Source organism: Myxocyprinus asiaticus, chromosome 33 (genome assembly GCF_019703515.2).
Source record: "Myxocyprinus asiaticus isolate MX2 ecotype Aquarium Trade chromosome 33, UBuf_Myxa_2, whole genome shotgun sequence".
Taxonomy (NCBI): Eukaryota; Metazoa; Chordata; class Actinopteri; order Cypriniformes; family Catostomidae; genus Myxocyprinus; species Myxocyprinus asiaticus.
In genome coordinates, this window is record NC_059376.1 from 2640477 (window position 1) to 2665778 (window position 25302).

At 38.7% G+C, this 25302-nt stretch overlaps 1 protein-coding gene across 4 annotated transcripts; it reads right to left on the reverse strand.

Moving 5' to 3' along the window:
• Positions 1 to 25298, reverse strand: LOC127424026 (receptor-type tyrosine-protein phosphatase beta-like). Of its 4 annotated transcripts, none has more exons than XM_051668801.1 (11): positions 24848 to 25298; positions 18625 to 18838; positions 17445 to 17544; positions 15317 to 15407; positions 15131 to 15207; positions 9640 to 9774; positions 9435 to 9557; positions 4143 to 4303; positions 3501 to 3636; positions 2359 to 2423; positions 1 to 750 (listed from the first exon to the last, which is right to left on the reverse strand). In XM_051668801.1, the coding sequence occupies exons 2-11, from the start codon at positions 18627 to 18629 to the stop codon at positions 492 to 494; spliced, it is 1152 nt and encodes a 383-aa protein (XP_051524761.1). In that variant the 5' UTR covers positions 18630 to 18838; positions 24848 to 25298; the 3' UTR covers positions 1 to 491. The 4 variants fall into 4 exon arrangements, with proteins under 4 accessions (XP_051524761.1, XP_051524763.1, XP_051524760.1 ...); XM_051668803.1 differs by lacking the exon at positions 24848 to 25298 and adding an exon at positions 23602 to 23721 and having other exon boundaries at positions 1 to 747; XM_051668800.1 differs by lacking the exon at positions 24848 to 25298 and adding an exon at positions 23602 to 23721.
• Positions 25299 to 25302: the final 4 nt, after the last annotated feature.

Consider the following 25302-nt stretch of genomic DNA (forward strand, 5'->3'; position numbering starts at 1 on the left):
TTCAAGTGTTTTTTTATTTTTATTTTTTAAATGGTTCTGCACCAAATTCAGCAGTAAATAATGCAAACCACTCTCAACATGTGTCAGTGACTTTAAATGAACTCCATCAATGTCAGATTCATAATTCAAAAAGTAACCTGACACAGTTGTAGGGTTTTGTGTTTGGAGTTGGCACTGCAAACTTCATTGAGCCATTATTGAAAGTCTATTTAAGTCTCAAAAATCCATTTGATATCTTTTGTATGGCTTGGATCGATTGGGGATATGCAACTAATAAGATCACAGAAAATATAATAAACATTACAGTTTCTGTTAAGGCTTTGTGTGTAGATAACCGTAATTTTGTCTTGATGAAAGAGATGCTGCAATACTTTAGATATTACTGTGATGCAGAATAGGTTCAGCCCCTGGCCATATATTTGTGTGCCTTTTAGAAAAACATATTCAAGTAAACTCCAACTGCACTAGATATGTCTGTTTTCAGGTGTGTGCTATCGGTTGTGTGTTGATGGAATTATTCTTCGCAGCAGGTGTGCAGGGTGTATGCTCTTCAGTGCTGTCTGTAGGGACTGTAGTGACGTCTGTGAAGGCTGGGTGGTGTTGGAGTGTGTGGTATACTCCTGATGTGTGTGTCTAATGTCTTGTGTCGTTGGCTGTGTCCGCTCCGAACGCCTCTGACGCCCTTGCCGCGATCTCGTTGATTGTCGTGACCCATGATGCAGCGACACAGGGGCAGCACGGGAATCGCTGCTGCACAAAAATAGCAGGGTTTAAGTCACAGCATGTGGCAGCATTTATTAGTTTTTTACGTTACCTACATGCATGAATGATTTACAGTATTCGTGTATAAAGTTACAAATTTATGCAAAAAATCGGAATATCTTTGCCAATTAAGCTGTGTTTCAATTGCATGTGTTAGCACACAATGTTATATACTTGTAGCCACTGGAAAAGCCGCTGTGGCTCTTTTATTAAATGTAATAAACGAGTTGCGGTTTAGAGCATGCAGACCTGTATAAACACATTACCCTCATGCCAATTCCCACTCCAATAACTGTACTTTCTAGATGAGAGTCCATAGCAAAGATTGGTACGAGGTTGCCAGAAGTAACTATTTTAGAATTGTACATCATTTGTTTTTAGTGTTAAAGGAATAGTTCAGCCAAAAATGAAAATTTGCTGATAATTTACTCACCCTCAGGCCATCCAAGATGTATCTGAGTTTTTTTCTTCATCAAAACAGAATTTAAGACTTTTAGGATTTCATTTCAGGCCCCCTCCTCTAAACAATGCAAGTGAATGTCCTCCATTTTTTGAGGGTCCAAAATGCATATTTAGGGTGCATCAAAATAATCCACACGACTCCAGTCGACATATAAAGTTCTTCTGAACGCAAACGATTGATTATTTTGAGAAACAAAATAATACTTATATACTTTTACAAATGTTTGCTTCCGTACATCTCTGTGACGCACGCTCTTGAGAGGGATGACGTAAGCTCGTTGGTAAGGTCACGCGTGGAGGAGGAGGCAGGAAGCGTGTCATTGTTTACAAGAGAAACCTGTGCCGTTCACAAACCAAAACAGTCCAAAACAATTTCAAAACAATATAAAAAATAAACATTTCCAAATAATAATAATAATAAACAAAAAACAATGTAAACAATGACGCGCTTCCTGACTCCTCCTCCATGTGATGCGTGACCTTACCAACGAGTTTACGTCATCCCTCTCATGAGCGCACGTCACAGAGATGTACAGAAGCGAACATTTGTAGTTAAAAAGTATATAAGTTTTGTTTTGTTTCTAAAAATAATCAATCGTTTGCGTTCAGAAGAACTTTATTTGTCGACTGGAGTCGTGTGGATTATTTTGATGCACTCTAAATATGCATTTTGGACCGTCAAAAAATGGAGGACATTCACTTGCATTGTTTAGAGGAGGAGGCTTGAAATGAAATCCTAAAAGTCTTAAATTCTGTTTTGATAAAGAAAAAAACTGGTGAGTAAATTATCAGCAACTTTTCATTTTTGGGTGAACTATTCCTTTAAGGGGTTTTATGAAAGAAAGCATGGCCCCAGCAAAAAATACAGTTTGTGAGCCACCCCATAGACTCTTACTAATGAGTGTTGCTATTACTTTAAAAGTTACAGTCGATTGACAGCCCTAATATAATTAAATTAAATACACAATATGCCAGTTAATTAATTTATATTAAGATTTTTCATTACGACTGAGCTATCAGTCAGATTATTAACATATTATTAAAATGCGTGTAAATATAGCTTGTAGTACAGCATGAGAAAACTTGTGGGTTCTAGATCAACAACTACTAGGTCAACTTTGTGGAGATTCTTACCATGGTTTGGATGTTTCTCCCCCCAGCCAGTGCAGAAGACACTGATGCACCAATATGTACTGCTCCTAAAACACATACACACACATTGACTTGTTAAAGGTGCACTCAGTAACCTTTTGCTCTTGTCATCTTGGACTTGGATTCAGCATCATTTAAAATCAAAAGTTTTCAGTCATAGATGCTATTGTAGAAATTCACTATTCACAATCAGCCATGATTCATTTAATCCAAGAGTTAGTGTCAAATAACAAGACGTTTACTGAGATTGAATGAGTAGTATTCAGCTGGTCATGTGATTCTAAAATGGCAGCTGCCCCATGTAGAATAAAACAGCTTGTATAAGGTTACTGATATGACTAGAGTCCTCATCTCATGTGAGTGCTCATGATTTTATACATATGTTTCAAAATAACAATTCATTTCTTTAGGAGTAAAACTTTTTTAATGGGGAAAAAATTGCTGAGTGCACCTTCAATCATTGGCTGACAAATTGGTGTGATCCCAGTGACAGAATTAGAGTGCAAAGGTTGTGTTTCAATGTTAAAGGAATGTTCTGGGTTCAATACAAGTTTAACTTTATTTACAGAGAGGTTGGTGTGATACCATTGCTTACTAACCTTATCAAATATTACAATATAACTTCAATGTCATAACTAGGAAACACCAGTAAACCCAGTTACTTACAGATGATACAAATAAAGCACGATCTCATATAATAATCAGGTTTTAACTGAATAATACATGAAAATGTTTTAACAAAAATACAAGCTTTCATATTACTGCCGTTAAACTGCCGTTAAACGCTGACCTGTTTACTGTGCATAACTGTTTGTAGTAGTCCAAAGAGCTTAAAGAATAATGTTTACGTCTTGTGGCTATACTTTTGAAACAGTGTATTTTAGAGTTTAATGATTATTTTATAACAACCAGATGAGATTGGCCCCATTCACTTCCATTGTAAGTGCCTTACTGAACCGTGTTTTTTGCTTCCTTTTTTTTTTTTTTTTTTTTAAGAAGAGGGACGAGTCTAAATAATTTTTTGTGTTTATCATCACTATGCCGCAAATGCTGTCGACTGAGTTTAACTTGTATTGAACCAGGAATATTCCTTCAGTGGTGCTGTAGAATGGTTGGACTCTTACAATGTTTTGGACCATCATGACTCTGCGTTTACGTAGATCTTGCACAGCCAAACGGACGTTAGGAGGAATTCCTCTTGCACACAGCTGCAGTAACCATAGCAACGCCACAAACGTGCCAGAACGGCCAACTCCTGCACTACACGCACACATATACACAGAATATCAAGGACAAGAAAGATAACACCCATTCTGTGAATTTACACACTGAAATGAGCGGCAAAATTATTTTCTATAATTAGAACACAGTGGTTATTTTCCAAAACCTAGTCAGCTGACTACTTAGACAGCATTTTAAGGCATCATAGGGTGTGCCTCCGTCATGAAGGCTGTTCCAATGGTAAGGCCTAATTTTTATTATAACACTAATAATTCAATCTAATAAAAAATTGACTACCCAATATTTGTGTGTTATGCATGTTAATGCTTATTAGAGTATTACATTGTAAGCTTAACAACTCTACAGATTGCAACAGTGCCCACCCACTTTTTTCAGCCATCTGGGCTCTGCAAGTATTTTTCCCATTCATTTTTTCATAAGGATTTCATACTTCATACAAGCCATGAACCAAACCAGCCAACTCCGAGGTGAATCACACCATTACAAACTAGGTTTTGCAACACAGCTAGCTTGTGTTTTCAGACCTGCAGTGTACTACTGATGGTCCGTGGCTGGTGATATTGTCGAGGTGCTGTCGTACATGTTCAGTGAAAGTGCAAAGAGAGGATGCGGTCTGCGGTACCCCCTGATCAGGCCAGAGGGGGTAATGATAGTGAGTCACATGACGCACAGCCCGGAAACCCTGCTAAATACACAAACACGCACACATTCATTCATTCAAAGCAAAAGACTTAGACTTTACACGTAACAATAGGTCTGTTCCAATACCTGGTGAGTTGCCTCGCTGTGTCCTGCCTATGGCAACATCATAACTGACATGGAGCCTCATAAGAGAGCGATCTGGATACCTTAAAATGCTGCCTTTGGAGGCAGTGCACTAAGTTTTTGGAACAGACCCAAAATAAGAAGTTCACCCAAAACTGAAAAATCTATTATCATGAACTTACACTCATATCATTGCAAACATGCATGATTTTCTTTCTGCTATGGAACACAAACCACTGCAAAAAATATTTTAGCATATTTTTTTATGATCTACACATTTCAATTTCATAACATATTTCCATCAAATTAAATTGTTATTTCTAGCAAAATTACATAGAAAAAAAAAAAACTTTTACAGTTGAAGTCAGAAGTTTACATACACTTTGTTAGTATTTGGTAGCATTGCCTTATATTGTTCCACTTGGGTCAAATGTTTTGGGTAGCCTTCCACAAGCTTCTCACAAAAAGTTGCTGGAATTTTGGCCCATTCCTCCAGACAGAACTGGTGTAACTGAGTCAGGTTTGTAGGCCTTCTTGCTCGCACACGCTTTTTCAGTTCTGCCCACAAATTTTCTATCGGATTGAGGTCAGGTCTTTGTGATGGACACTCCAATACCTTAACTTTGTTGTCCTTAAGCCATTTTGCCACAACTTTGGAGGTATGCTTGGGGTCATTGTCCATTTGGAAGACCCATTTGTGACTGAGCTTTAACTTCCTGGCTGAAGTCTTGAGATGTTGCTTCAATATATCCACATCATTTTCCTTCTTCATGGTGCCATCTATTTTGTGACATGCACCAGTCCCTCCTGCATCAAAGCATCCACACAACATGATGCTGCCACCCCCATGCTTCACGGTTGGGATGGTGTTCTTCAGCTTGGAAGCCTCACCCTTTTTTCTCCAAACATAACGATGGTCATTATGGCCAAACAGTTAAATTTTTGTTTCATCAGACCAGAGGACATTTCTTCAAAAAGCAAGATCTTTGTCCCCATGTGCATTTGCAAACTGTAGTCTGGCTTTTTTACGGTGGTTTTGGAGCAGTGGCTTCTTCCTTGCTGAGCAGCCTTTCAGGTTTCCTCCAGCATCTTCACAAGGTCCTTTGCTGTTGTTCTGGGATTGATTTGCACTTTTTGCACCAAACTACATTCATCTCTAGTAGACAGTATGATGGCTGCATGGTCCCATGGTGTTTATACTTGCATACTATTGTTTGTACAGATGAATGTGGTACCTTCAGGCATTTGGAAATTGCTCCCAAGGATGAACCAGACTTGTGGAGGTGCACAATTTTTTTTTCTGAGGTCTTGGCTGATCTCTTTTGATTTTCCCATGATGTCAAGCTAAGAGGCACTGAGTTTGAAGGTAGGCCTTAAAATACATTCACAGGCACACCTCCAATTCAGTACACCTCCTATCAGAAGCTAATTGGCTAATTGTCTAAAGGCTTGACAGTCATTTTCTGGAATTTTCCAAGCTGCTTAAAGACACAGTTAACTTAGTGTATGTAAACTTGTGACCCACTGGAATTGTGATATAGTCAATTAAAAGTGAAACAATCTGTCCGTAAACAATTGTTGGAAAAATTAATTGTGTCATGCATGAAGTAAATGTCCTAAATGACTTGCCAAAACTATACTTTGCTCATATTAAATCTGTGGAGTGGTTAAAAAATGAGTTTTAATGACTTCAACCTAAGTGTATGTAAACTTCTGACTTCAACTGTATATTTATATTTTTTATTTTATTTGGTTAAAGTCTTCTGAAGTCATATGATAGCTTTCTGTGAGGAACAGACCCAAATTTAAGTTTTTATTCACTGATAATCTTCTCCAGCATTGAAACTCTAAATTCTCATTCGCGTTTTGTGTATTTTCAGACATGGCACATCAAGATGCGTAATGCCAGGTTTGATGTCAGGAACCTAGTTTCCATCCACTTTTAGCACTGTTTTGTTATCGACAAAGTGAAACTGCATAAAAAAAATGTTTGCGAAATTTGCAGTCTTCTGCCTGTTTCCATTCAAATGGCCTTTAATTGATAAAAATGGTGTGCGTGATGATGTCATGCTTAAAAAAACACTCTGTCGCACAAGTTTTGGTTTATCACAAAAGAAATCTGCCCTTAAGCCGTTTCCATACAGAAATGTGTGTATATCACTAATTGTGTACCTTTCCCCTCCCAGATGTCCCTAATTTTCTTTTCCTCTGAGGTTTTGGTAAAATGGGGAGAGTATTGAGAATTCCTTGAAATTAGCCAGCTTACTGTCATTTTAATTTCACAAATAAATGCAATCAAAAGACAAGGGAACAGTTGCCCTTCTGATAGGACTGTAATATTGGTCCTGATGTCGCAGGTTGCCACCGGTTCCAACCCAAAAGCGAATCGTCATGGCCCTGTTCAAGCTGGCAACCTGTACCAAGTCGTGGAGGAAACTTTCAGTCTTAGTATAAGGACCATCCATCGATGTGTATAAGCTGTGTGCACAGCAATTAAAGAAAAATTAATGCGGTGTAATACCAGGGTTTACATATGATACATTCCTGATATTCAATAGGCTATTTTGAACAATCATCTAATTAAAAGCATTGCCATCACAACTGAAACTTTTTTTTTTCCAATTTGGAATGCCCAATTCCCAACGCGCTCTAAGTCCTCATGGTGGCATAATGACTCGCCTCAATCCGGGTGGCGGAGGACGAATCTCAGTTGCCTCCGCGTCTGAGACTGTCAATCCATGCAGTTAACACGTGGCTTGTTGAGCGTGTTATCGTGGATACTTAGCGCGTGTGGAGGCCCACGCTATTCTCCGTGGCATCCACGCACAACTCGCCATGCGCCCCACCTAGAGCTAGAACCACACATTATAGCAACCATGAGGAGGTTACCCCATGTGACTCTACCCTCCCAAGCAACCGGGCCAATTTTGTTGCTTAGGAGACCTGGCTGGAGTCACTCAGCACGCCCTGGATTCGAACTCGAGACTCCAGGGGTGGTAGTCAGTGTCAATACTCGCTGAGCTACCAAGGCCCCACAATTGCAACTTTTAAACTTTTAGCGTCATAATGCAATTTACATTTTCTGAAGAAGCTCAGCAAATGCGATCCGAGGTAAACAGGTGTAACAGGTTAAAAATGGGAAAGGAGGAGACGGGAACCAGCTGAACAATCAAAGTAATATTTAATGTAAAATTAAAACAAAAAGACACAAACATAAACACACACACGACAGCTGCGTGTGGCTCTGTCTCTCCCGAACTGCCGCATTCGTCTGCCTTTATCCCTCTCCTCGGCTAATTAGCCCGACTGGGGGCCGGGCGTACATAGTCACGGCCCCGCCCTCCTCCTCGTCACAAGAGGATTAGATTTAAAATATTTAAAAGTTTTAAAATGTTCAAAAGCTAATTTTCTGAAAGTGAACTCTGCATTGGACATATAGTTCTGATAGTTTATAGTCTTGGAAAAAAGTGTGGAACATTCTGAGAATGTCATTCAGCCGACTTTTTTGTCTACAAAACAGGGTACAGCTAATTTAAGTGTGTAAAGAAAAGCCAATTATATAGACCTAACAATATTATTTTTCGTTTGGAAATTTCTTTTTTTAATTTAATGCTTTATTCATTTGATAATTTATTTAATTTAATACAGGGAATTTTGCCAGCATTTTTTCAAAAGCTAAACAATAATTTTATAGAATTGGGCTATGTTAGTGTTCCTAAAAAGCACACTGATGCTTTTCTCCTAGTATTGTATATTTATTTTTAATAAAATACACAAATCTTTATGCATATAAATTATATGGTTTTTTTGTATTGTGGGCTAATTTCATGACTGTCATCTATTATTTTTAATGGTGTGGAAAAGCAACTTTAATAAATAAATGGATGGCTACCATGATTAAATTAATCGCAAGGAGTGGCCATTCATTTGTTCTCCATGCACTTGTCGATGACAGGTGCATGACACAAGATATTTGTGATGGCACTCCTGGAAGTGTCATGACGCAGATGTGTTTACAGCATCAAGGATGTATACCTTGTCGTCATGATTAACACAGGCTAACGATTGGGGTAAATTCTGTCATTTGAAGTATCGACATAGAGTTTACGCACTAGAGTTAAATGGAAAAATGTTATGTCGTCACTTGTGAAATTTTAGCGATAATTTGTGTTTCCATCAGCAATATTGGTAAACTTTTTGCTACACTTTTTGTCACAAAAAAACCCTGGGATGGAAACGTAGTTAGTGATACCAAACGCCATTGACCCCAGTGTTTGTTGTGGCAGCTTATAAAATACATGAGAAATACATGAGTCTCATAGATTATTTTATGCTATGTTTAGTGTGTTATTTTGTTCTTGTTTTGGTTTTTGACAGCCTCAGTTCCCATTCACTTGTATTGTATGGGAAAAAAGCAGCTCAGACATTCTTCTAAATGTCTCCTTTTGTGTTCCATGGAAAAATAAATGTGTTACAGTTGAGTAAATGTCGACAGAATTCTCATTTAATGGATGAACTACTCTTTTAAGTGAATAACTTGCTAGTCAAAGTGTAGTAATCATGATTCAACCAGCTTAAAGAAAAATGCTATTTTACAGTCAAAGTGAAATGGAGTTCACAACCAATTTTGCTTCTGTAATTTGATGTTTTTCCAAGCGAAACAGGATATTCAATGAGAAAAAAATGTAGGGTGGTTGATTTGATCCACTGGAAATTGATTGGATGGAGAAAAGTGGTCTCTATATGACAGCTGGCTGGAGGGAGGGAGTTGAAAAATAAGAGGACTGATAGGACAAATAGGATGTTTCAGAGGTGGAGCAAGTTATTACATTTGTATAAATTATTACAACAAACACTTTGTGTACAATAACACCAAGAACATGTATTAAGAACGTAACTATGGTCAATTTTGATTTCCTGTTGACTTCAAATGCTTTGACCTCATTGTTTCATCTTTGTTCATATTGTTATGATGATGTGGTTTACTGTACATATTTAATAGGAGAAGAACAGTGACACACAACCTGGATCACTCCCTGTTCTTAATTCACCTGCTGTAAGCGGATTGTGGTGATGTAATATTCCGGGTGACGCTGGCGTGAAACTGTGGTCACCTGCAATGTTCCATAACATCCTGTTCCTCGCTCGGGTGGCCAGTACTGATCACACATCACCTGTGCAAAAAAACAACCCGGCCCTGAGTATAATAAGTGTTGTGTGTTTCGTTGTTTGTGTGGGTAGAAAGCTGCAGCAAACCTTGCCATCCTCTCTCAGTGTGGTCACCATAACGATGAGAGGCACATTCTTCTCCCAGATCATCCGCCAGAAATCCACCATGGTGCACTGCAGAGGCGCTTGAGTGCAGATAAAATCATGTTCAGATGTCCCACCCTGCACACAAAATCAACGTCAGTTATAGACAGTGTAGTCCAACAGTGTGAGATCACTTGTGAAAATGCTTATATTTTGCACTTGATCTAATCAAATAAAAAATAAAAAAACAATTTATTTCAAAATAATCCACATTTTTCCTGTGCAACCACTGGGAGGTGCCATAATGATTCTGATTGTTGCCGGCCTGTTTTCAATCCAGACGGAGGACAACAACCATTTTGTTTGTGATTTTTGTTTAGTGGGGTAAAAATGGGACTCAACTCTGAATTATGAAACACTTCTGCATTCAGGAAAAAGGTGGAGATCGTGTAGCATCACAATTTGAGTGAAAAGTTTGTGTGTGCTCATCCTGGATGTCTCAACAGAGTGGAGAATGTGAGATTACGTCCGTAACATCCCAACGCGAATACGTCACATGAGAGCCTGCTTGTACTACACCCTCTCATGAAGCGATGATTTATAGTTAAAAAGTACTTAAATATTGATATTTTTTCGCACCAAAAGTGATCGTATCGCTTTAGAAGATGGCGCTTAGAAGATGCTCAAGATGGTGCCGAGTATGACTGCTGCGTTACGAGCTCCGACACAACATAGTAGTGTTTTGTTTGTTTTGTTCACAATTCTTATGTTTTTTGTCTTGGATGTTGTCTGCCTTATTGTCTATGACAGACAAACACTTTTGGACATTGGTTCAGCAATTTCACACCGTAAACCGGACTTCAAATTTCTCAATGCCGACCCGCTGTTTACAAACACGCAAGCGGAGCCCTTTGTCTGGGCAGCACAGCCGCGGAAACGCAAAAGGAAAAGGGGAAACAGAGCCGGCGTTCTCATCAGAGTAAGACACCGCGCAAATCGACCCCCGCTACCCAGTATTCTACTGGCAAATGTTCAGTCTCTGGATAACAAGCTCTGCGAGCTGAAAGCGCGGATCTCTTTCCAGCGAGATACAAGGGACTGCTGCATTATCTGCCTTACGGAAACATGGATGTCTGCGGAGATTCCAGACTCAGCCATTGAACCCGCGGGGTTCTCTGTGCACCGAGCGGACAGAGCCAAAGACCTCTCAGGTAAAAGCAGAGGAGGTGGTGTATGTTTTATGATCAACAAATCCTGGTGTGATCAGAGGAACGTACATTCTATCAAGTCTTTCTTCTCTCCTGATCTGGAATTTCTTACGCTTCTGTGTCGACCATTCTGGCTACTGAAGGAATTCACAGCGGTCATTATCACAGCTGTGTACATCCCCCCACAAGCCGACACAGACCGGGCACTCAAGGAACAGTATGGGAGGCCACGTTCATTGTGACCGGGGACTTTAATAAAGCCAGTTTCAAATCAGTCGCACCAAAATATCACCAGCACATCAGTTTCAACACACGAGGGGACCGGGTTTTGGACCATTGCTACTCTCCCTTCCGGGATGGCTACAGATCCCTCCCCCGCCCACCATTTGGCAAATCGGACCACTCTTCCATTCTGCTTCTGCCCACTTACAGGCAGAAACTGAAACAGGAAGCACCCACCCTCAGAACGATCCAGTGCTGGTCGGACCAATCAGATTCCATGCTACAAGACTGTTTTGATCACACGGACTGGGAGATGTTCCAGTTCGCCTCTGATGATGACATCGAGCTTTACGCTGATAGCGTAATGTTTCATCAAAAAGTGTGTGGAGGACGTGGTTCCGACCAGAACAATACGGATCTGTCCGAATCAGAAACCATGGATAAATAACAATGTTCGCGCGGCACTTAATGTGCGGACCTCCGCTTTTAATTCCGGGAACGCGGAGGAGCATAAACAAGCCAGTTATGCCCTCCGAAAAACTATCAGAACCGCAAAACGCCAGTACAGGAGCAAGATTGAAGGACAGTTTAACACCACCAACTCTAGAAGCACGTAGCAGGGAATTAACATCATCACGGACTTTAAAGGGAATAAAAACTCCGCCATGAACACCACTGCCTCTCTCCCGGATGAGCTAAATACTTTTTATGCTCGTTTTGAGGGAAATAACACCGCCCTCGCGGAGAGAGCTCTCGCGGCTGAAGCTACAGAGGTTAGTTCACTCTCCGTCTCTGTAGCGGATGTAACCCGATCCTTCCGATGGGTGAATATCCGCAAAGCCGCGGGCCCAGACGGCATTCCGGGCCGCATCATCAGAGCGTGCGCGAACCAGCTGGCTGGTGTTTTTACGGACATTTTCAACCTTTCCCTCTCTTTGTCTGTAGTCCCCACATGCTTTAAAACATCCACCATTGTGCCTGTTCCAAAGCAATCAAAAATAACTTGCTTAAATGACTGGCGTCCTGTTGCTCTGACCCCCATCATCAGCAAATGCTTTGAGAGACTAATCAGAGATTACATCTGCTCTGTGCTGCCTCTCTCTCTTGACCCGTTGCAGTTTACTTACCGCAACAACCGCTCCACTGATGATGCCATTGCATCTACAATACACACTGCTCTCTCCCACCTGGAAAAAAAGAACACTTATGTGAGAATGCTGTTTGTAGACTACAGCTCAGCATTCAACACCATAGTGCCCTCCAAGCTAGATGAGAAACTCCGGGCTCTGGGCTTAAACAGCTCGCTGTGCAGCTGGGTCCTGGACTTCCTGTCAAGCAGACGCCAGGTGGTTAGAATAGGCAGCAACATCTCCTCATCACTGACCCTCAACACTGGAGCCCCGCAGGGCTGTGTTCTCAGCCCACTACTGTATTCCTTGTACACACATGACTGTGTGGCAACATACAGCTCCAACGCCATCATTAAGTTTGCTGATGACACGATGGTGGTAGGTCTGATCACTGACAATGATGAAACAGCCTACAGAGAGGAGGTGCACACTCTGACACACTGGTGTCAGGAGCACAACCTCTCCCTCAACGTCAGTAAGACAAAGGAGCTTGTGGTGGACTTCAGAAGAAAAGACAGAGAACACAGTCCCATCACCATCAATGGAGCACCAGTGGAGAGAGTCAGCAGCTTCAAGTTCCTGGGTGTCCACATCACTGAGGAACTCACATGGTCCATCCACACTCAAGTCGTTGTGAAGAAGGCTCATCAGCGCCTCTTCTTCCTGAGATGGCTGAGGAAGTTTGGAATGAACCGCCACATCCTCACACGGTTCTACACCTGCACTGTAGAGACAAGACTGGCTGCATCTCCGCCTGGTACGGCAATAGCACCGCCCACAACCGCAAAGCACTGCAAAGGGTGGTGTGAACTGCCAGACACATCCTCGGAGGTGAGCTTCCCTCCCTCCAGGAAATATATACAAGGCGGTGTGTGAAAAAAGCTCGGAGGATCATCAGAGACTCCAGCCACCCGAGCCATGGGCTGTTCTCACTGCTACCATCAGGTAGGCGGTATCGCAGCATCAGGACCCACACCAGCCAACTCCATGACAGCTTCTTCCCCCAAGCAATCAGACTTCTGAACTCTTGATCTCCCACGATCAAATACATCAGCACTGCACTTTATTACCCTTACTCTTATATCTCACACCGGACTGTCATAAATTATATTATTATTATATTATATTCTCTCTTAACAACTGACTATCAACCTACAGCCTGAATGTCAATACAGTACAATACTGTACATTCTATATATACTTTTTTATATATTTTTATTTTTATTCAATAATGTGTATCTATATTGTGCGTATTGTATACTGTACAGTGTATGTTATTATTTGTATATTGTTGAGTGTAATTATGTGTATATCAGATGTTTAAACTGTGTTGTGTTAATTTGATGTTATTATAAATTGGTATATGTCTCATCACTGTCACGACTGCTATGTTGATCGGAACTGTACCCAAGAATTTCACACACCATTGCACTTGTGTATATGGCTGTGTGACAATAAAGTGATTTGATTTGATTTGATTTAATTTAACCACTGTCGAGTCATATGGATGATTTTTATGCTGACTGTCTGTGATTTCTGGAGCTTCAAAAGAAAAATCTCCATTCACTTGCATTTTAAGGACCTACTGAGCTGAGATATTTTTCACATTTTCTTCAAATGTGTTCTGCAGAGGAAAGAAAGTCAAACACACCTCGGATATCATGAGGATGAGTAAATGAGAGAATTTTCATTTTTGGATGAACTATCCCTTTAAGGCCACACACGGCTCAAGTGAATCAGTGGATCATTTGTGTGAATGAGTTCATTCACATGAACCGTCTGAAAGAAGTGATTCACTTAAACGATTCAGTTTTCCCAGTGCTACATGAGAGAGAGTGGATGGTTCAGGTGAATGTGTCTGATGACTCCCTCGACTCCACTGCTGTGTTTACAATACAATGTGACAGATGTAGTGTTTTGTGACGTTGGAAAATGTAGCTCTCGATACTGGAAAAGCAGTTAAGTTAATAGCGTTGTTACTTTTAGTTAACTACTCCCCAACACTGTTGCTCATATAACTGGCCCTGCTCGACCTGCCCCAAGCGGAATTTTAACCGGGGCCTCCGGCATGGGAGGCAAGTGTGCTAACAAGGAGGCTAAAGACTACAGCCCATAGTAACAGTCGCTAGTGCACCTCTTGAGGCGAGGGGAATGGGGTTTACATGCACTGCACAGCTATCACGTACCAGCTCACTCCCGTTACACTCACTCAATTTTACACAAACTGGGATCTTCTGGTGTTATTGAACATTTCTCAACCTTCCCAGTCTTACATTGCCCCTGTCCCAAATTCTTTTGGGATGCGTTGCAGACATACAATTTAGAATAAGTTTATATTTGCTAAAAATGAATAAATAAATTAAAGATGAGTGTTAAATGTTAAAACATTATGTTGTCCGTCCTATTTTCAATTGGATACAGGTCAGAAAAGTATTTTTTTACATTTAATTAATTAATTAATTAATTGTTTTTACACTGTCCAAAATTTTGGAATTGACATTTGTAACTGAATGTGGGAAAAAGCGACCTTTTTTCTTCTTCAAAATTTGTTTTCCTTTTTGTTCTACGAAAGAAAATAATTTCAGTCACATCATTTTCATCACTGGGTGAACTATCCTTTAAACATGGTCATTGTTACATTTGTTTTTCTTTCTTTTCTTCTTTTTTTTTTTTATTAATGACCTAGACATGGAGAATCTTTAATATTTCTTCAGTTTACATTTAAAAAATATTTCTAAATCTTGCTGGGTTTTTTTTCTAGGTTTAAATAAAAAAAAAATCCCAGCTTTTCAATGTGGTCTGTGACATTTCACCCCATGGTATGCATCTTGTGACTGTAGTTCTTTTTAGACTGGTTTGACTGACTAAAACAAGAAATTTGATGATCTTGTTTTCTGGTGGTCTGGTTGATAATTGATTGGCTGGTATACTCACAGGCACATAGCTGGCATTGATGTAGTCAGAGTGGAGCTTGGAGTCCAACAGAGAGAGCTGAACACGAGTGTGGTCATCTGATCAACCAATCACAACTCATTAGAACAGACATGAAGACTTATTTTTTGCTCAATTGAAAGATTAAACTTATTTCATATATGAATTGTACTATACATATTGACATACAAGGTAAGATGAAGGGGTATCTGTTTTTCTTCTTGTTGGCATCCAGTTGTCCAGCTCTGCAGGTGTACTCTCTGCCAACATCTTCCAGCTCCTGAAAACCAAACATCAGGTCTTCAGTGTATGACCTTATCACTGCAAACTTGCATGGATGGAAGATTTGATAAAACTCATTATTTGAAACAAATCACAATATAGTACTAGCACAAACTTCGATCTTTACACACTTTAAATGCTATAATGAAGGTTAAAGGAAAGTTCCAATCAACAAGGAATATTCCAGGTTCAATACAAGTTAAACTCAATCAACAGCATTTGTGGCATAATGTTGATTACCACAAAAATTTGTTTTGTCTCGTCCCTCCTTTTCTTTAAAAAAAGCACAAATCAGTGTTACAGTGAGACACTTACAATGGAAGTCAATGGGAACAATCTGTAAACATTAAAATACTCACTGTTTCAAAAGTATAGTCACAAGACATAAACAAAATGTGTGTTAACATGATTTTACTGTGAGAAAATCACATACTAACTGCATCTGTGTAAAGTTATAGCCAATTTTACAACTTTGTTTCCATGACAACGCAATGTTTTAAACCCTAAAACAACCTTAATGATATAAACAACTTTACAGCTGAAATAATACACAAGTTTTAACAGAAGAATTAATGTGAGTGCTTTTATAAAATTATAAGCTTCACATTTCTGCCTTCAAACCCTTCAAAAATTTACCCCATTGACTTCCATTGTAAGTGTCTCACTGGAACACAGATTTGTGCTTTTTTAAAAGAAAAGGAGGGACGAGTCAAAATTAATTTTTGTGGTAATCAATATTATGACACAAATGCTGTTGATTGAGTTTAACTTGTATTGAACACGGAATATTCCTTTAAGTTTTATCTGTCCCAAAACAATAAAAAATCATAATGCAGATGATTAAAAAGAAGAAATGTGAAGCTTGTATTTTTGTAATTTATATTATTTGTTCCATTGAAATATATGTATTATTTGAGCTGTAAAGTCTAAATAATCCTTTTTAGTTGGGACTACTTTCCTAAAGATGAACTTCTATTTATGTTACTGATATACAGAATTTCATGCAGGTGTTTGTTTGTTTTTTCTCCCTTTCTGGTATCCTTATGCATGTTGAGTGAAAGTTACCATGTGCTTTATAGTCAGGACAGGTGTTGAAAGATGTGATATAACTTTACACACACATGGGCTGGGTTTCCCAATAACGTTGCAACTTCAGCTTTTACGATAATCTTGACTAACATCACTCGTTATTTTATGATGGAGTAACGCCTGTTTCCCAAACCAGCACGTAGATTGCTTGTTATAAAGATGAACTTAAGTGTTTCACTATGGGAGCTCTCCAGTCCAAATTGGTGCTGATCACTTTGGCCAGTATGTCCAGGAGATAGTCTTCTCAAACTATTAACTATTATAGAATTCAAATAAAGAAATAATGATGGCTTTAGTAAGATGGAGTTTCAGATGTAATGATGCTCAATCATAGAGATTAATGAAAGTGATGTAACAAATGCATGTAACGTGAATGCACGCTATTTGAATCATATGGGGCTCTCATGTAGCCTAAAGTTTTGTTCCTTTGGCTGGAAACTGAGCAAATGCACATAGAACAGAATTAAAATGATGGTCATCAGTACTGAACTACTTATAGACCTGTCTAAATATTACTAGATCATCTGGTTAGAGTGCGAGGCACTGGACAGATTTAACCCCTACTTAGGCACTGTGTACTTGCCATTATGCAGCATACAATTTGTACTGCTTGTAAAAAGACTATAGGCGAGCCTGTATGAAACATCCATTGAAGGAAGGAGGAAGAAGAGGAGGAAGAGAGAGGACTCTCTAATTGCACACTCTCACTTTGTTAATCTCCTTTGTTAACCAAATTGTAATAATTTATTAGGCATATTTAAGTTTTAAACTGCATGGTCACATTACTCACATACTGTATTTCTTCTTAAATAATCTGTTTAATAAGAACATATCATCTTTTTATTGCCATTACAATTATGCTTCTTAACCTGAAAACATTTACATTTACAGCCTTTAATAGATGTTATGTCTTACATCTTAAATCGTTTAAGTTTTAATTTCATACCTCAAATTCCTGTCGGTATCCTGCATTGTCATTGGTTGCGAGAGACTGACAGTGCACCTGAAACGTCTGTAGGATCTGTGTTTTAGAGTATCCCCGTATTCTGTTGAGAAAACCACAGATGATACATTCAAACAATCAGGACTGTATTCCCCAAAAGCATCAAAAGGCTAAGTAGATCGTAGAAACCAGTGGCGCCAATGGTCTCTACGATCAAATTAAGCTTGCGATGCTTTTGGGAAACGCAGCCCAGACTGGTTATGCATATGTCTATAGAGTGCAATAGCACCCTTCTGGGTTCCAGAAGTATTTTCTCATTCATTGTTTCCATAGGGTTTTCATAAAAACCTTCATAAAAGAGTTGTGCGCCATGAACCAAACCAACCAGCTCCGAGGTGAATCACAACATTACACACTTTATTTTTAAGCAAAAATGTTTTTAAAAATCAGACAAAAAGACATAGGTACAAGACTATGTATTATATAGGTACACAACTATATGAAGGTATATTCAGATATATACAAATATATAAGTAGTTTGAGATTGTAGGGAGACAGACTCGATCGGACATTTCGCAGTGTATCATGGGAGTGCGCGGTCGCTGCAGAGCTCTTTTGGCACACTTTGTTAGCCGCAATTCTCTGATTGGTGGATCTTTCTCTTAAGGATTATGGGTAGTGTAGTTCTTCCACTATTAAACAGCTTTTTAAAAACGAAGTTGAAATAATGCAGACCGATGGCTTCAACACAAACATCTACCATTAATTAACAACATCGCAGATCATGGTAGGTCTGTACTGTATTTGAAGTAGTTTTGTAATAAGCTGGATAATGAGGAGTCAGATGGTCATTATTTACAAAATAAACACCAACAGAACTCCAATGCAAACCGGAGGTTGATTTCAGCTGTTCAGTGTTTTATTTCTTCTTTATTACACAATTTCAACACAAATCAATATTATATGTCCATGTATTTATTTATTTGGTTACTAGCAATGTAATAAGCAGGATAATGTACAGTCAGCCAGTTGTTATAATACAAGAGATCACCATGTCAGGGTTTATTTTGCGATAACAACCGGCTGACTGTACATTATCCCTTACTAATCAGACAGGTTTCTCATCTGGTCAAGTTCCATCATACACATATTATTCATTCAGACTCCTTCTGATTCTGCTTACCTCATCTTAAAGTGCCTTTCATCTAGCACTGACTTCTAACCATGTGTTTGGTAAGTGTTTTATTGTTTTGTTTTTTTATCGTTTTGTTCTTGAAATCATGAGCAGTAAACGTTGTACACCGTGCTTCAAGGGTGGTTGAGAAGCGGACTGGTAACGGCAAGATTTACTGCTACTGCCTTGATTCAGATGTCCATCACCATCAATCAGTCTGCTCCTACATGTTAAACAAGAACAATATCAACAAGATTTGACAACGTGATTTTCAATAAAATGCTTGTCTCAGTTCTTCATTAAACTACTGTTTCAACTTAGTCTCAGATGTTTCTCCAACAATTCCTTAGTAGAAATGAAAATGAGTCGATTGTTTACATACCGTAAGAGTACAGAGCTATAAAATGAATGTCAATAGATCATTTGGTCTTGGAAGAATTTGGTGAGAAATGTTTTATTATTAATTAAAATTAGTTTGAGATCTCTGACTTTTGATTGCAGACTTAACTATCATGGCACAGTTTGAGTCTCAGTTTGAGATATTGTTGAGATCACTTCTTAAAGGGATAGTTCACCCAAAAATGATTACATTAAGAAAGTAGTCTGGGCTGAATACTGAATACTCTCTCTTAAATTTGATATGATTTTTAACTAGGCTTGCTTGCATATTTCCATATTTAGGCCGATATATTAATATAATATATTTATAAATATATTTATTAGTATAGGTTTCTTTTATTACCAACACTTTTATTTTTGGGTGCTTTTGATTCTTTTACCCATCCTTTGTTTTGTTTTTTATTGTTCTTTTATATATATGTGTATATATGTTATATATATATATATTGTGAATCACTTCGTATTAGATATTTCTTAAAAACTGAGAAATTAATGTGCCTGTATGTTACAATATGTGTCACACTGAACTGTCTATAAGCCATACATTTTACAGTAGATATTTACATGAGTTTGTCTAGCATCATTTTGAACACTGATCTACTTCAGGTCCTTTCCCCTCTTTCAGTCTTTGCAGTAGGCCTACTTTCTCTATATTTTATTTTTTACCTATTCATAGTAGCCCATTGTTGTTGTTAATAACTGCTATTTCTCAACAGTTCTGCAAGTTTCTGATGTGGACGTGACTCACCAAATGGTTATTGTGAGCCGTTCGTTTTAACTCCACCTTCACACAGAAGCCGCATCTGCAGCTGCACAAATGTATTTACATAGCAACAATCGCAGGAAACAATGTATCATGCGCTAGAATGTTATATTTGTGGAAATAACATTGCCGACTTTATTGATACTGCTGCACAGCTGAAAGCACGATGATTGTTAAGATGTGCTGGTGCGATTGCCAGATATTCCGGGAATCATTATACATGAATAAGAGGTTGCATATCTATTCGTTAGTGCCATCAGACCGTTGACTGCGGTCCATTTTTAAAGTATCCCAAAAACACAACCCTCTATTCTTTGATTTTAACCCGTGATTGTGTTTTCAAATTAGCCCAATTTGGCATGAAACCCTGGCCACACGCGCTGAATTTTCTGAATACAGGTGCTTGAAAACGTAAGGGGGGCTGAATAAAGTTACTTCATTTTTGTATTCTAAATACATAATGCTATTAAATGTATTCCGTTACAGCCCAACGCTGGTCGCGATTACTAAATAATCGTCTGATTTGTTTTAGATAACCGCGAATATTGTGCACTTCAAATTCCAATCACATCTTAATGCCCAAATAGGGGAATTTTAAGTGAATATATAGGCTAAATGTCATCAAAGGCGCATTTGTGTGTCATTCAGTTGATCTTCGAGCATCACTGAGTGGCACCACGGACATCAACCAGCAGCGCCTGTCTAGAAGACATAGCAGCGGGAAGTAGGAGTGCTGGGGGTGCTGCAGCACCCCCTGTCAGCATTGCAGCACCCCCTTTTAAGTGCTGTCAAACCGTCGTATTCTGTGTTAATCTCGTTAACAAAAGTAATCACGAAAGAGTTTATAGGTATTTTATTATTTCCGCAGCAGAAGCATCTAGAGACTCATGCTTTCACAGTGGGTAATCTGTCTCCATAAGAGCTGCTTTGGAATGGCCGCAGCCCAAGCAACGAACACAGCTCTCATGACCATCTGACGACTGGACGTGCCGTATGAAACACTTGCGGAACAACGTCTTTTAAAAGACGCGTACACGCAAGCGGCCCTTTTGTGATATATTTATACAGTTGAAGTCATTAAATCTAATTTTTTAACCACTCCAAAAATTTAATATTAGCAAACTATAGTTTTGGCAAGTCGTTTAGGACATCTACTTTGTGAATGACATGAGTAATTTTTCCAAGAATTGTTTACAAACAGATTGTTTCACTTTTAATTGACTATATCACAATTCCAGTGGGTCAGAAGTTTACATACAGTAAGTTAACTGTGCCTTTAGGCAGCTTGGAAAATTCCAGAAAATGATGTCAAGCCTTTAGACAATTAGCCAATTAGCTTCTGATAGGCTAATTGGAGTCAATTGGAGGTGTACATGTGGATGTATTTTAAGGCCTACCTTTAAACTCAGTGCCTCTGTGCTTGACATCATGGGAATATAAAAAAAAATCAGCCAAGAACTCAGAAACAAATTGTGGACCTCCACAAGTCTGGTTCATCCTCGGGAGCAATTTCAAAATGCCTGAAGGTACCACATTTGTACAAACAATAGTACACAAGTATAAACACCATGGGACCACGCAGCCATCATACCACTCATGAAGGAGACGCATTCTGTCTCCTAGACATGCATGTAGTTTGGTGCGATAAGTGCAAATCAATCCCAGAACAACAGCAAAGGACCTTATGAAGATGGAGGAAACAGGTAGACAAGTATCTATATCCACAGTAAAACGAGTCCTATATTGACATAACCTGAAAGGCTGCTCAGCAAGGAAGAAGCCACTGCTCTAAAACTGCCATACAAAAGCCACAATACAGTTTGCAAGTGCACATGGGGACAAAGATCTTACTTTTTGGAAAAATGTCCTCTGGTCTGATGAAATAAAAATTAAACTGTTTGGCCATAATGACCATCGTTATGTTTGGAGGAAAAAGGGTGAGGCTTGCAAGCTGAAGAACACCATCCTAACCGTGAAGCATGGGGGGGCAGCATCATGTTGTGTGGATGCTTTGCTGCAGGAGGGACTGGTGCACTTCACAAAATAGATGGCATCATGAAGAAGGAAAATTATGTGGATATATTGAAGCAAAATCTCAAGACATCAGCCAGCTCAGTCACAAATGGGTCTTCCAAATAGACAATGACCCCGAGCATACCTCCAAAGTTGTTGCAAAATGGCTTAAGGACAACAAAATCAAGGTATCGGAGTGGCCATCACAAAGCCCTGACCTCAATCCGATAGAAAATTTGTGGGCAGAACTGAAAAAGTGTGTGCGAGCAAGGAGGCCTAGAAACCTGACTCAGTTACACCAGTTCTGTCGGAAGGAATGGGCCAAAATTCCAGCAACTTATTGTGAGAAGCTTGTGGAAGGCTGCCCAAAAGGTTTGACCCAAGTTAAACAATTTAAAGGCAATGCTACCAAATACTAACAAAGTGTATGTAAACTTCTGACCCACTGGGAATGTGCTGAAAGAAATAAAAGCTGAAATAAATCATTCTCTCTACTATTATTCTGACATTTCACATTCTTAAAATAAAGTAGTGATCCTAACTGACCTAAGACAGGGAATGTTTTCTACAATCAAATATCAGGAATTGTGAAAAACGGAGTTTAAATGTATTTGGCTAATGTGTATGTAAACTTCTGACAACTGTATATACACACAATATCAACAATAAGCTTATAAGAATACAAAACTCCTGCCGAAACGCTGCGGGGAATCAGGATGCTGAAGTGGCCCATTCACCAACGAAGCGTCAAGCGGTGAGGCGGAGTAAATGTTTGCCGGAACACTGCAGGGGAACGGAGAGACTTGTGTATGTCGACGGCGAAGTTGTAGAGGGCTTCTAGACAAGAGAGATGCTCGCAGTCTTGAAGGAAGAAAATTTTGAGGAATGGTGTTTGTGTGCTCGCTTTTATACCGGACAGCTTCACGCCATAGCCAATCTTAGAATTGCCGTTATTGTAGAAGGGTTTCAACTAGGTCATCGAAAAAAGGATTTCTCATATGCGTCAGCATAACGCAATGTCGAGTGAACTGAATTGTAAGGGAACTATAGTTTATTTTTTATAAAAAACGTATAATACAAAATACAGGAGTTCCACAACTACAGTGTAAATGTAAACCTGACCAAAACTAAAGTTGACCAAAAAGAGAGACAAGTTTTAAGGATTTAGAAATATTTTGATATTTAAACATTAATTTTCATGTTATTTATACGTTTTTAAAGCCTTAAAAGGAAATCATATATCCCTATTTTATTACATGATTTATATCTTTGAAGTTAAATATGATATATAATAGTTTATGACAATTAATCATCATAGCCCTAAAACAGACAATTAATCATCATAATGGCAATTATATATAATCATATAAATAAATTACGTATGGATTACTTTTATGCTGTGCTAATATGTATTTTGGAGCTTCAAAGTTCTGGTCACCATTCACTTGCATTGTATGGACCTACAGAGCTGAAATATTCTTCTAAACATCTTCATTTGTGTTCAGCAGAAGAAAGAAAGTCATACACAACTGGGATGGCATGAGGGTGAGTAAATGATGAGAGAATGTTCCGTTTTGGGTGAACTAACCCTTTAAACTGTAGAGGAGACACGTGAAATTACTAAAACATCTGAGAAGCAGGAGCCTTCAGCAAAAGTCTGCATTTGCCCTACATTTAATCGCATTGCTGTCTAGATCGAGGAAACAACATTCAGAGACTCATTTGGATCATGACGTTGGTGTAAAATACATTGAAAAATCGGAATTTACTCAAAATAAATAAGTTAGTAAAAGAGGAAGTTGATTGCTTACCTTACCGGAGGAATGATCTCAACGGTTTTATGTTCATTAATGTGAAAACGAGAGAGAGAGAGAGAGAGAGAGAGAGAGAGAGAGAGAGAGAGAGAGAGAACCAAACGAGTACAGTACCGGTTTATCCTGTTTGACTAATGGAATATGACACAGCGCAAAACTAGTTCATCTCTTTGTGTCTTTCTTTCTCTCACTCAGGAAAATGCTAAATGCAAATATGAGTGTTTACATGAAAATTAAATGCATATATAATTTACTATTGTGTCAGCTGATATTGTTAATTATAAAAAGGCACAACACATTAACTACACCAACACTGACATTTAAAGTTAGCGATTTTTTTTATTTTTTGTATGTAAAGGTATGCAATAAATGTTCCTACTCCCTTACTGATTTCACTGAAAGAAGTGTTTTGTGATATCTCACCGCTCTGTGACAGCACTAAACCTTGTACACAGCAGCAAACAAATCGGGCCACTCCCAGGGGAAAGCGAGGCCCTGTTACCATAGTGACCCATTCATTTCTATGGGGGAGTAAAATCCGATCGATTTGACTATTTTATCAACGAAAAACATGGTCGAAAATCTGTTGTATAGCCTTTTGCACTTTATACAAATCCAAAAACCTGGAACAACAAATATCCAAAACAGTCAACTTACGAGAACTTACAGACAGAACTTACGCTCACATTTTTTTCATTTGATTGGTATCTAGACCATTTTAAACTTCTTTGTTTATCATCAAAACTTTCATGTATACCTTTTAAAATGATTAATAATTAATTAAATGAATGTACACAAAATAGCTCACATTTAAGAAGTCAAACATGAAATGGCTGATATGAGTTCAATGGAAGAACCTTAATTATTTTTTAATTACAATTTACAGCCTCAGCAGACAATACAAGTAAGCTTATACGTTTATAAGACTTGTTAACACATTTTAATAAACATGAAAAATAACATGCAGCAATATGCAATTTTACAACAGTCAGGCCTACAATCTTAAAGAGCCCATATTATGCTAATTTACAGGTTAATAATTTTATTTTGGGGATCTACTAGAATAGGTTTACATGCTTTAATGTTCAAAAAACACATTATTTTTTCTCATACTGTACATTTCTTTTCCCCATTCTTCATCCTCTGGCTCAAACGTTCTGATTTACAGTTCAAAAAAGCTGGCCTAGTCTGTTGTGATTGTTCAACCGCATTGAGTGTGTGTCAGAAATGTAACGCCCCTTACCATAACTGAGTTTCAACTCCCGAGTCATCCTGAGCAGCTGTAAACACGACTGTAACTATGGTAACATTGCCTTCAGTTTTTGCCATACCAGTCTGAGTCCGATAATGAAAGTTTGAAAGAACAAGCTGATCGACTGTGCACTGGGTGTTCACCGTAGCTACAACACAAAACTCTGCATTTGAACCCTCGGTAGCAGATAAATCCACAAATAATCAAACATACATACAGGTTGTGATCCTGAAGCACCAGATTGTCCAAACAAAGTGGGAACTGAACCATCTTTCAGGGGTAACTGACTTGAAAATCCAGCATTGGTTGTGGTTGTGCTGCTGAGGAATAGTGGTAAAAATAAATGTTAACCACTGATACTTCAATTCGTCTGCCTTTGGAAGTCCAAACAAAGAGGTTTTGCTTTCACAGTGAAGAAAACAGCATCTTCTCAACATGGCGACAAC

Bases quoted from the DNA above. Each gene is read 5' to 3' on its own strand.
- LOC127424026 (XM_051668801.1), bottom strand. The intron at 4,304-9,434 runs GTGAATTAAGAA...TTGTGTATTTAG, and splicing joins CCACAATCCGCTTACAGCAG to CAGGGTTTCCGGGCTGTGCG. The intron at 2,424-3,500 runs GTAAGAGTCCAA...TATGTGTTTTAG, and splicing joins TCATGATGGTCCAAAACATT to GAGCAGTACATATTGGTGCA.